We start from the raw sequence: 13,295 nt of genomic DNA, 5'->3' as shown, positions 1-13,295 counted from the left end.
GTTTAAGTACAACAATGTTTAATTTTTCAAGAATCGAGATCATCGATTACAACTGGGAGTTGAACATGATTTCATGACTTTGAGAAACACATTCATTGAAGAAATTGCATATAAGATCTTCCGCATGAATGAGACGCCAAGAAGTGAAAGGTTTACCTATACTGGTTCACGATTGCTTCCAGCTAACGAAAGTAACTGGTATCATTTTATGTGGAGGAAACATATCAATCGAAATGAAGATGATTTGTGATTACAAAGAAAATACTGGATGTCAGAAGTATTAGATATTACTCGAGTGGGAGTAAACATAAGTGTGAAAAAGACGTCATCAGTCAGTTTCATGTTATTAGAGAAGATGAGAAGGAGGACAAGTTTACGAAAGCGTATTTTCAGAATCTGGATATGCTTGACATCATTCACATCTACAACTACCTCAGTATTATCACAACTCGACCTTATACTAAAACTCAAGCTTTGGAGGCTGTAAAGAGATACATGAGGGAGACAATAGAACTGATGAGACGTGAGGACTTTCAAATTGGTCTCGAAGCTAAAAGGAAAAAGATTCGAATTACATGTCCGGATCAATTTCTAGAGGGACTGAAGGACATGGGAATGTTTCAAATACAGTTTGAACCTGAAGGGTTTGTGTTAGTTAAATCTAAGAAAAAAGGTGTTCATCCGAACGAAAGAGCTAAACAAATATTCAGATGGTACACTCAAGGCTGCACTGAAGTATCTCAAGTTCCGTCAAAGCAAGTTTGATGACATTAACATGAAAATGGGTCTTGGAGAGTTCATTAAGCACATCAGAGATCGTCTAAAACTCCATCCGAACTAGACAATTTGAGATTCTTCGTGGCCAAAGGAAAAGAAGGTATTTCAAAGAAATGAATGATATCCATTACATGAGGGAGATCCAAGAAAATTATGGGGTGTATGGAAACCTTCAAAGAAGATTTCAGGTAATCAAGTTGAATTTTTTGACCCCAATGGTACAAGATGGAAAGTTACATTTAGACCTCTCAAGATAACACAATAGGATTACTTTGTAATTTTTCACATTTAACACTAAGGGGGAGATTGTTAGGACCCCGAAATGTATATAGTGTTAATGTGAAACAAGCCTAAATGATGGTTTCTTAGAAGAGGGCTATATAAGGAACCTTAGTAGTCCTAATTAGATAGACATTGCATTGTAAACTAGTTTAAGAAGTTGTGGAATGTAAATTTACCGATTCTCTCTAATACCGAGTCTGTTCACACCTTACCGAGTCTCACTCAATCTTATCACATCTTCAATTCTCACTATGATCTGACCTATCACTTGAAGTTGACAGAAGCACTTTCTTAGGGTTCCTTAGACTTGTAATAGTCGTACACAATCCCTTGAATCACTTCTTGATGTTCCTTGCGGTTGTATTTGAAGTGTTACGTGATTAGGGTTTTGTGCATGTTTTCAGTGTATGTAAGTCTTGGAACTTCTTGATCTTTGTATATGAATCAGATGAGCTTATAGGTTCTTAATAGATTTGTGGAGTCCCATATAGAATTAAGGATTAATTATGACAAAATATGATTATAAACACTAGCTGTAATGTGCATGCCAGCATAAGTTTATTTATTTGTAAACAGCATTGCATGTTATGTTTAAGTGTTTAGTATACTGCCTTGACTATCAGCACAAGATAGTTCAAGATTCAAGGTTACTTCATGATCAGTATAGGATGTATGTAGAACCATCACGAGGATCTAATGAAGAACCAGTAACTGAAGAACCAACAAAAGCTGGAGCAGCACACAACACCTAGACAAATCATGCTCCATTACAAGCATGATGGTTTCCTGTGTTTTCTACTTCAATTGACATCGAAGATGAAGTTGAACAGAGAATGACATGTGTCCGCTGCTGACAAGTGATCTTAAAAGACAACAATGGAATGCGAAAGTTTAAACCATGCGCAGTTCATGGTTAATGCTTTATCAACGCCTAGGAAACCCAACATTCTATTTGTTTAATCATTTTGAATGTCCAAAGGGGTGTTCCTGCAATTAGCTACCGAAGAAGCTAGGAAAGGGGAGTCACCTGCTTTCTATCACTTGTTATATGAGTACAAACATCCTTTATACCAGTGGACAATAGATCAATTATATGGTCATTAGGGCTTTTATAAATAGTTAAAACCACAAATGTATAAATTAGTGTTGTGGGTATTAAATCAGTAGAGTCCATACCTTGTATAAGCTTCATTCGTTCGAAAGCTATCTAGATGTAATCTGTATCAACCGGTTATCTATTCCTCCAAAGGATAACTAGGATTCTTTGAGATTTTATCAATAAAAGAATACCGTTGAAACTGAGCGGGAGGGTCCTCGGATAGAGCCAGTAGCCAAAACAGATGATCCATAAGCCAACAAAGGGACAACCACAGTTGCAACTACTGGTAAAGTGTTATTGGTTATAGAATCTGGTGCACCTCTTAATGAGACAGCCCCAGTCTTAAATACTGATTATACAAATCTGGTTATGGAATCTGTTGCCTAACCATTTCTTGGTGCAGGAATATCCCAAATATCAGCTACTGATTGCCAGCAAGCCACATGGGAGACAACATCAGTCTCAACTGCTAAGTCTGCTAATATGACTATGGAATCCGGTGCTCCTCAAGTAGAGACAGCACCAGTCGCAACTGCTGCATCACCCAAAGACAGTGTTATGGAATCTGATGCTCCTCTAGACCATGAACCAGATGTGTCTAAACTTGTTGATACAATTGTATCAAGTATTAAAACTGGTTCTGAAGAAACTAAAGGAACTTCAAATATTTTATCTCATACTGGTTTCAAAACAAGTGTGAAGAGAAACAACAATACATGCTCCTCTAACCCAACACATCCATACTTTTATAAAACATACTTTGAAAGATATCTTTTGCTAACAGTACAACCAACAGAGATTATACGTCACCCCCAAAGCAGAATCGAGTCAGCTCTTAATGCATATATACTTGACAAATATCTTACAGAATCTGAGTCAACATGTGCCTCCAATGAGTCAGTAGAGTCACAGCTGCACTTACAGGCACCACACTCTATCTCAATCAAAGGGTTGACTAAAACACAAGTCATTCCCCAGAGACCAACATCAGGTGGAATTTTTGAGTCAAATTTATTTGGTTTTACTTTTTCTAACTTAAATGGTTCTTCTATTTCAGTTGCTGTTGTTACATATAATGCAGAGGATCTTGTGCTAAATGAGGATGATATAGCACTGAAGAAGGTTGCTGCTACAGATGATGATGATGATGATGATGTTATAGCATTGAAAAAAGCTATTGCTACAACTAATGATGACAAGATTGATGATACTAAGGGTTCTGATACAGCCAAGCAGCCTTATGTGTGTCAAGTTCCAGATCCTGAAGAAGTGGTTTTAAGAGTTGTCCACAAGGGAGCAATACTAGCTCCCAAGGTTGCTTACTGGTTGACCAGCTCACCATTGATCCCTTCAATGCTCTTGTTGCTGCCCATCAACTACCAGATGAAGAATTACTGGAGCTTCTACAGTATCTTGATCAAGCTGGTCAAGTGGATCTTTTGGACCAAATCAATTCAGTGACAATAACATTGAGCAGCTATACTCGGATTTTATCGTTTCACCAGCTGCTGTTGCTCCTCCTACTAGGTCATTGACACGTTTAAAAGTTTCTATTGATGTTGATGTGTAATATCTGCTAACTTCGCTTCATGTAGAATGGCGCGCCACACAATTATTTTGCGCGTCGTGCCGAACGGGTAGTACTGGTCGGCTGTTTTGTAATTTCATATAAGTTGAGGATTAAATTGAAATTTTTCATGCATGACTATTGGAGGTTGTTAACCATATCTGGAGCCATTCTCACTTATTTCACTCATCTTTAACACTTCCAAAGTTAGTGAGAGAAAGCTTTAGAGTGAGAAAGCTAAAGTTTTGTAAGAAGAAGTTTGTTTAGTCCCCAAATTGGAACCCATCTCTTATTGTTGCGGCTCCTAACTCGTTTTTGCTTCAAAGTAAAGCTTTTAGCCAACTTTCATCTTTTAAATTTGAGTTGGGGTTAGGGTTTAGGTTGGTGTTGTTATGAAATTAGGGTTCATGATGTGTAAAATGGGGATATAGACCCTAAATAGAAACTTAGGGTTTTGAATGATGAATTTGTAAGTTTATGTCTTACTTGTGTTAGTATAATCACTAAATATTTGTGATAAAAGTGATTGTAATGTTGTGTCATGTAGTAGTGAACTTAATCTCGAGTTTTGATGTTGAAAATGGGTCAAAATGAGTTTTGTGTAAATGGTACTTCAATTACTTGATTTTGTGTTCAATTGGTAGGGTTAAAGCTTAATTACTAGCTACAAGTGATTAAATGACTATGGTCAGGGGTTTTGACCTAGCCTTGGTGTTCAAGTGCAAATAGGCTGAGATTGTACTTGAGTGTTTTAGGTTGTAGACGCTATAGTTGATTATAGCTCATTGTGTGCGATTTTGTGTAGGTGAATTGCTTTCAGATTGATTGTGATGCTCAAATTTTGTTGTTTTAACTCATCAAAGTTAACCGAGGCGTCACAACTCTAGCTTTTCGACTTAAGTTGTCTAGTTTGACTTCTTTAAGTTAACTTTTCTGACATGATGAATAAATTTATTAATTTATTCCTTGGTTTATTTTAGGGTTTGTATAACCCTAAGGATGCATTTTTGGTTTTACTTGATAGGGTGTTACTTCACACATTTTGCATAAAGTCCTAAAACCCTAGCTTACTACTTTGAACCCTAGCTCATTTTCATAAACCTTAGACTTGTACATTATATTTATATTAACTTAATAAATAAACTTATTAACCAAGTATTTAGATTAAAGACTTGAAACAATATCATTTGAACATTTGATCATAAGATAAAAACATTTCTACACTTCATCATTTTCACAACTAGTTTTGATTACTTTGTACTTAGCCATTTCTTTCACTTAACCAACCTTAATCTATCTTGATTAGAACCTAACCTTAGCTTATTTCCTAAACCCTAAGCATACAAGTAAACATCTTATAATTATACATTAAAAAGACTACACAAGTACATGTACACTTGCAAAACCAAAAATTGACTAGAACATCTACACTATCATCATCATCATCATCATCATCATCATCATCATCATCATCATCATCATCATCATCGTTTTTCATCGTCATTACCATCCATATCGTCAAACCACCTCCCCTAATACTTCCTCCCTAAGCTAAATATCATGAAAAATATCATGATGAACTTCATTAATGACTAATGGTGAGTCATCCCCTCCCCTCCTCCTCCCTTTGCCACGTCCCAACACCACCACCACCACCAGCTCTATATAAACCTACTTCTACCTCCCATTCTTTCATTTGTTCATTCTCCCTTCTCTCTCAAACTTCTCTACTCTCAAAATACAAATCATAAACCATCTAATATTCATCTTCTTTAAGCATTAGGAGTACATATCATCAAGGTATAACTAGCTAAACTATTTCTATTCATCATTTCTAGTCATAATTAAGAACCTTCATGGTGTAAAGCTTGATCTAGAGTGTTAAATCACTCAATGATGACTATATAGCTAACCATGATTTTGATGCTAGATAATTAAACTTAAGATCTTTACATGTCCTATGTATTAAAATGAAGTTAAAATAAGAACCAAAGTGGTTAAACTATGTAAAACTATTTTGTCTTTGAGCTGTCCAAATTTCTACTTGAAGTCTATGACCTAAACACCAACCTATGGTTGCTCTCTGGAACTCATGAATTTATATGATGTTCATATATGTGTTTGAGACTTCTAGTAAAGATTTCATGATTATCTCAAAGAGAAAGTCATTTTTAAATTTCATTTGGTGAGACATGTTCACATTCACAGTAATCTGACCAAGTGTCAAAGATTCATGTATAAATCAAAATATAAGAAAGATATTGAACCAAAGTCTTTTGATATAAAACTTATACTTAATAAGGAAACCATGGATAGAAAAATCACCAAAATTCGTTAACAAATCATTGAGATACAGTCCCATCTAGTTGACACAAGATTTTGTTGAAGTCAGAAATTGGTCTAAAACCTTATCTCTAAAGACAAGGTTAATGAAGACCTGGAGACTATTCCTTTTGAGAATAAGCACTTTTGTATGTGATAAGTCTTCTGTAAAATTCTTGAGTCAAATAAATAAGTATTGCTATTTCTAAACTTGAATAAGATCTTATAGTGTAAAACTGAACTGTTTTGCACACTTGTAAAGAAATGAACTTTTGACCAACTTATTTTCTGAGTTTAGAGGTTAACCTTACATGGTTAGAAGCTAGACTCAAAGAGCTTTCCATAGATAGTAATATCACTTTAAATGGATGTTTAGATTAATAGAAACACCTACACTAATGTTATGATAAAACTAGTCAAAAACAGTCTACATTTAAAACTATGAATTAGTAACTTTTGAAATCGAGAATCGAATTGGACATGTAAGATTACTTAAGGGATTGATCTTAAACCTAATTTAAATACTATATTAGATAGTATGACCTCTGACCTTATAAAATTTCATTAGGTCTCAAGCCCGGAACACCGAACACAATCTGACCGATTACCGTAAACGCTTTGCACCGCATCACTTGTGAGTTCGTAGTCCCATTTTTAACCAATCTTTTATATTTTTGGGATGAGATAATACTTTTTTACTATTTTACATTTTGGAATCAAGTACTTACAACTATATTCTATGTTGAGTAACAAAGGTCAATTTAGAAAGCCTGATTTTGATATCGTTAATTACCGGTGTGGTAAACGCGAATATTATGAATAGATCTATTTGAGGATGACTCCTCACATTAGGATAGGCCTTCTAGGCTATCAGATGCATAACCTTTCACCATATGCACTTGGACCTTAAGTGACGCTTGTTTTTGGCTACTTTTACGTTAACGTTCGATATCGAAAGCTCATGAACTAGAATATCTTTTTAACTGTTTTATACATGAAATCTTGATGTCCATTAACTTATTCATTGTTACTAAACCTATGAACTCACCAATATTTATATTGACATTTTTAAGTATTTATCTCAGATACTTAGCTTTTGGAGCATTTTCAGGTCGGGCATCGTGGAAGTTTAAAAATGTCTTTTGTTAAATCTAGTTTTGATAGGCTAGATTATGATGTATTTGTATTTGTACTATGTCTGTACTTTTATTTTGTAACCACGATGTACCAAAACTAAAAACAGAGACCGTGATGTAATAATATTTCTGTTTCCGCTGCTACGTTGACTATAACCTGAGACACTATGTTAAAGTTCACACCACGTCTTGGAAAATCGAGACCGGGGTCGTGACAGACATGGTATCAGTGTTTGGGTTATAGGGAATGTGGACAGCATTAGTGTGTGTAGACCTGACCAACTAGGATTGCATTAGTGTGTCCCACCTATAACCGAGTCAAAATTTTTCCGGTCTCTACTATTTTTTGAGTCATATATTATTACTTTTACTCTTCAGAAATTCTATAGGCTAACTTTTATGTGTTGTGTATGTAAAGATGGCTTCGTCTAGTGATATGGGATCCAACACCGTGACTGCACGTATCATTGTTAGCGATGATTCATACGACAACTCTAATAGGAATGAGTTTGAGATGTACCAACCATTCTGGAGACGATGGATATGGGTTCGGGAAATTCTAGGTAGATGGAACCAACAAGAGGGAACCCTGTATCATGAGCATATTGTGCCTCCGAGCATTAATGGCAGGGATGGATTGATGGGTCAAACACAACAGGATACGATTTACACCTTGTTTGCTAGAATCTTTAGGCATGAAACACGTATTGAACGACTTCAAGAAACGGTTGATTATTTGTATATCCAGGAGAATCAGGATGGTAACTATTCTTGTTTTAATGAGATTGAGGGTGTTCAGTGTACACAGCAGGAGGAGATTGAGTTGTTGAAGTACCGTGTGGATGATTTGTCAGCAAGGAATCGTGACCTTGCGGAACAGGTGGCTAGTTTAAGAACTCGTTTGAATGAAGTGGTTTCGGTGGTTAATACCATTGTTCCACAGTAGTTATACCGTTAGAAATTAGGAGTGTTGATTTTCTAGCTTACACTCTTAAGATGTTCTTATTTCGGATATTATAGGTTAAGTAACTAATGTAATAGTTGTTTATATGTATGAAAGGAACTAACGGGTAGGTTAGATTCCCAAATTTTGAAATATCGAAAAGCCTATCTTAATCTATAACTTTTATATTATGATTGCTTGAGTTCATTTTCATATTATGAACAATTATATATATGTTACTTATAATATCTCAAATATTTGAATTATCTTTCTTTGTTAGAAAAATGCCTCCGAAGAGAAATCCAAACACGGGAATGAGTGCTGCTCAGATTAAGGATATGGTAACTCAAAGAGTAGCTGAAGCAGTTGCTAACACTGAAGTAGGACGTGCAGCAAATGCCGCGAATGAAAGGAGACCCGAAGTGGCAAACGTTCAGCAGCGATGCAATTACAAGGCATTTATGGGTTGCAAGACCCAGAGTTTTTCCAGAACGGAAGGACCCATAGGGTTAATGAGATGGCTTGAAAAACTAGAATCAGTATTCAAAATCAGTGAGTGCGCAGACAATGATTGAGTGAAGTTCGCATCATGTACACTTTTCGATGGAGCCTTAACCTGGAGGAATTCTTTTGCCAAGTCTGTGGGTATTGATGTTGCATATAATACGCCATGGGAAGAATTTAAGAAGTAGATGATTGATGAGTATTGCCCAAGGAATGATATTCAAAGGCTAGAAACTGAGATGTGGAACTTAAAGTTACAAGGAATGGATATATCAGGATATACTAATCGATTCCTTAAGTTAGCTTTAATGTGCCCAACCATGGTCACTCCCGAATATAAGAGAGTTGAGATATATTTGGGGTTTGTCAGAAGACATTCAAGGAAATGTTATGTCGTCTAAACCAGAAATGATCCAGAATGCTATTCGTATGGTGCATGATTTGATGGCGCAAGTAGTGCGACGTCAACCAATCAATGCTAAAATGGATGTGAAGGTTACGACTGATAAGTGTAAGTGGGATGGAAACCAAGAAGGTAATTCTAAGAAGCAAGGAACTGCAAAGGTTGAGAGTTCGAATAACAAGTATGAAGGAAAGAAACCCTGCTGTAGTAGATGCACAAAACATCATTTTGGTGTTTGCACTGTAGTTTGTGATCGATGCAAGAAGCAAGGACATCTTTCGAAGGATTGTAGAGTTCGTTTATCAGGGAATGATAAGAACGATAAGAATAATCAAAATGTTTGGATGTGGTCAAGCAGGGCATTTCAAGAAAGAATGTCCTAAGGCAAAGAAGGGTGAAACGGCTAAGGGCAGAGCTTTTCAGATCACAACAAAGGAAGCTCGTGAGGACCGTCACGGGTACGTTCCTCCTTGATAATCATTTAGCATCTATTTTATTCGATACCAGTGCTAATAAAAGTTTTATAGCTAAGGATTTAAGTGTTGCGATAAATAGGCCTTTAACTGCCTTAGACACTATATATGCTGTAGAATTGGCAAACGGTAAGTTGATAAAAGTAGATAAGATTATGCGAGGTTGTGCCTTAAATTTGTCAAACAATCTGTTCGAGGTTGATTTAATGCCCGTTGAGTTAGGAAGTTTCGATGTTGTTATTGGTATGGACTGGTTATCTAAAAATCGTGCGAACATTAATTGTGCGGAAAAGTCTATTCGTGTACCTCTTGAGAATGGTGAAAACTTAGTCATCCAAGGAGATAAGAGCAAGGTAAACCTTAATATTATTTCATGTATGAGAGCTCGAGGATATCTAAAGAAGGGATATCCTTCCATTCTCGCACATGTGAAAGAACTCAAAACCAAAGAAATTGGATTAGAGGATGTTCCAGTTGTTCGTGAGTTTCCTCAAGTATTTCCAGAAGATTTGCCAGGACTACCTCCGCATAGACAAGTTGAATTCCAGATTGATTTAATTTCAGGAGCCGCACCAGTTTCCAAATCGCCTTATCGATTAGCTCCTTCAGAACTGCAAGAACTGTCAAATCAACTTAAAGAATTAGTAGATTAGGGATTTATTCGACATAGTGTTTCTCCGTGGGGGTGCTCCAATCTTGTTTGTCAAGAAGAATTATGGATCTTTCAGAATGTGCATTGACTATCGAGAGCTGAATAAGCTTACAGTCAAGAATCGTTATACCAAGGATAGATGATCTATTTGAGCAATTGAAAGGGTTAAGTGTTTATTCCGAGATCGATCTCAGATCAGGGTACCATCAATTGAGAGTCAAAGAGGACGATGTGCCTAAGACAGCATTCAGAACACGCTATGGCCATTATGAATTTTTGGTAATGCCGTTTGGTTTAATCAACACCCCTGCAGTATTTATGGATCTGATGAACAGAGTCTACAAACCGTATCTAGATAAATTCATCATAGTGTTTATCGATGATATTTTGATCTACTCCAAGAATAAGGAAGAGCACGAGCAACATATGAGATTAGTTTTGCAGCTTTTGGAAAAAGAGCAGTTATATGCAAAATTTTCAAAGTGTGGTTTTTGGCTCGATTCAGTCTAATTTTTGGGTCATGTGGTTAATAGAGAAGGTACCCATGTTGATCCTACCAAGATTGTGGCTATTAAGAATTGGGAAGTGCCCAAGAACCCATCTCAAATTCGTTAATTTCTAGGACTTGCTGGATATTATAGAAGATTTATTCAGAATTTCTCCAAGATAGCAAGACAGTTAACTGTGTTAACGCACAAGGATAAGAAATTTGAATGGTCCTCAGCACAAGAATCTGCTTTTCAAATGTTGAAACAGAAGTTGACAACTGCACCTATACTATCACTACTTGAAGGAAATGAAGATTTTATGGTTTATTGTGATGCGTCTCGACAAGGGTTAGGATGTGTTTTAATGCAATGACAGAAGGTCATTGCGTATGCATCTCGTCAACTGAAGAACCATGAGCAGAATTATACAACTCATGATTTGGAATTAGGAGCCGTTGTGTTTGCATTGAAAATATGGAGACATTATTTATATGGGACCAAGTGTACCATATATACAGATCATAAAAGTCTTTAACCTACTTTCAATCAGAAATAGTTAAACATGCGACAAAGACGTTGGGTGGAGCTTATAAATGATTACGATTGTGACATTCGATATCATCTAGGGAAAGCGAACATTGTAGCTGATGCATTGAGTCACAAAGAAAGGGTTAAACCTCTGAGAGTTAGGTCATTGAATATGACTATTCAGACAAACCTTGTGTCTCGTATTCAAAATGCACAATTGGAAGCTATGAAGGAAGAAAACATGAAGAAGGAAGGAATTAGTGAGAAGGATAAGAACTTTGAAGTTAAGAGTGACGGATCCCGATATTTTGCAAACAGAATTTAGTTTCTGAAGATTGGTGGATTGAGAGAGCTTGTGATGGATGAAGCACACAAGATGAGATATTCAATTCATCTAGGGTCTGGGAAAATGTATCATGACCTAAAGGAATTCTATTGCTGGCCGAACATGAAGGCTGAGATTGCAACTTATGTTGGGAAGTGCTTGACATGTTCGAAGGTCAAGGCCAAAAATCAGAAACCATCAGGGTTATTGCAGCAACCTGAGATTCCCGAATGGAAATGGGAAGGAATTACAATGGATTTCATTATGACATTACCAAAGACTGCGAAGGGTTATGACACTATTTGGGTAATAGTAGATCGACTTACGAAATCTGCACATTTCTTTCCCATGAAAGAAATCGACAAGATGGAAAAGTTGGCTAACTTAGACATCAAGGAGATTGTCTCTAGACATGGAGTTCCAGTTTCTATTATCTCTGACCGAGATAGCAGATTTACTTCAAGATTTTGGCAATCTTTGCAAAAAGCCCTAGGTACTCGTTTGGACATGAGTACAGCCTATCATCCCCAAATCGATGGGCAGAGTGAGAGAACTATTCTGACATTTAAAGACATGCTCCGATCATGTGTAATTGATTCTAGAAGTGGCTGGGATCAGTATTTACCTTTAGCCTAGTTTTCGTATAACAACAGTTATCACTCGAGTATTAAGGCTGCACCATTTGAAGCTTTGTATGGAAGGAAATATAGATCACCATTGTGTTGGAGTGAGATTGGTGATTCACAATTGACAGGACCAGAGATTATCTAAGAAACAACTGAGAAGATCTTACATATTCAAGAAAGATTAAAGACGGCGAGAAATAGGCAGAAGAGTTATGTCGAAGTTCGAAGGAAATTTTTAGAATTTCAAGTGGGTAACAAAGTTATGCTAAAAGTTTCTCCATGGAAAGGAGTGATAAGGATTGGGCAGCGAGGAAAGCTGAGCTCAAGATATGTAGGACCTTTTGAAGTTATTGAAAGGATTGGTCCAGTTGCATGTAGATTGAAACTACCACATGAGCTTAGTGGTATTCATAATGCTTTCCATGTTTCTAACCTGAAAAAGTGTTTGTCAAATGAGAATTTAGTGATTCCTTTAGAAGAACTAAGTATAGATGACAAGTTGCATTTTGTTGAGGAACCAGTAGAGGTGATGGATCGTGAGGTGAAGAAGCTGAAGCATAGTAGAATCCCAATTGTTAAAGTTCGTTGGAATGCCCGGAGAGGTCCAGAGTTCACATAGGAATGTGAGGACCATATAAGAAAGAAATATACTCATTTATTCGATAATCGAAGTACCTCCTAAATTTCGAGGACGAAACTTTTCTTAATGGGTAGGTAATGTCACAACTCTAGCTTTTCGACTTAAGTTGTCTAGTTTGACTTCTTTAAGTTACCTTTTCTGACATGACGAATAAATTTATTAATCTATGTCTTGGTTTATTTTAGGGTTTGTATAACCCTAAGGATGCATTTTAGGTTTTACTTGATAGGGTGTTACATCACACATTTTGCATAAAGTCCTAAAACCCTAGCTTACTACTTTGAACCCCAGCTCATTTTCATAAACCTTAGACATGTACATTATATTTATATTAACTTAATAAATAAACTTATTAACCAAGTATTTAGATTAAAAACTTGAAACAATATCATTTGAACATTTGATCATAAGATAAAAACATTTCTACACTTCATCATTTTCACAACTAGTTTTGATTACTTTGTACTTAACCATTTCTTTCACTTAACCAACCTTAATCTATCTTGATTAGAACCTAACCTTAGCTTACT

The 13,295-nt window shown here is 36.2% G+C and overlaps 1 protein-coding gene across 1 annotated transcript; it reads left to right on the top strand.

Annotated features, from left to right (window-relative positions):
- Window positions 1–12,387: 12,387 nt before the first annotated feature.
- On the top strand, window positions 12,388–12,744 carry LOC139849176 (uncharacterized). Its single transcript, XM_071838840.1, has one exon. It carries the CDS (start codon window positions 12,388–12,390, stop codon window positions 12,742–12,744), a length of 357 nt encoding a protein of 118 aa, XP_071694941.1.
- The last annotated feature ends 551 nt before the right edge of the window (window positions 12,745–13,295 follow it).

This window comes from Rutidosis leptorrhynchoides, chromosome 5, assembly GCF_046630445.1.
Source record: "Rutidosis leptorrhynchoides isolate AG116_Rl617_1_P2 chromosome 5, CSIRO_AGI_Rlap_v1, whole genome shotgun sequence".
In the NCBI taxonomy this organism is placed as follows: Eukaryota; Viridiplantae; Streptophyta; class Magnoliopsida; order Asterales; family Asteraceae; genus Rutidosis; species Rutidosis leptorrhynchoides.
The sequence above is the reverse complement of the archived record's forward strand: the minus strand, read 5'-3'. Positions and strand labels throughout refer to the sequence as shown.

Excerpts from the sequence above, each read along its gene's own strand:
- LOC139849176 (XM_071838840.1), top strand. The coding sequence starts at position 12,388 with ATGCTAAAAGTTTCTCCATGGAAAGGAGTGATAAGGATTGGGCAGCGA.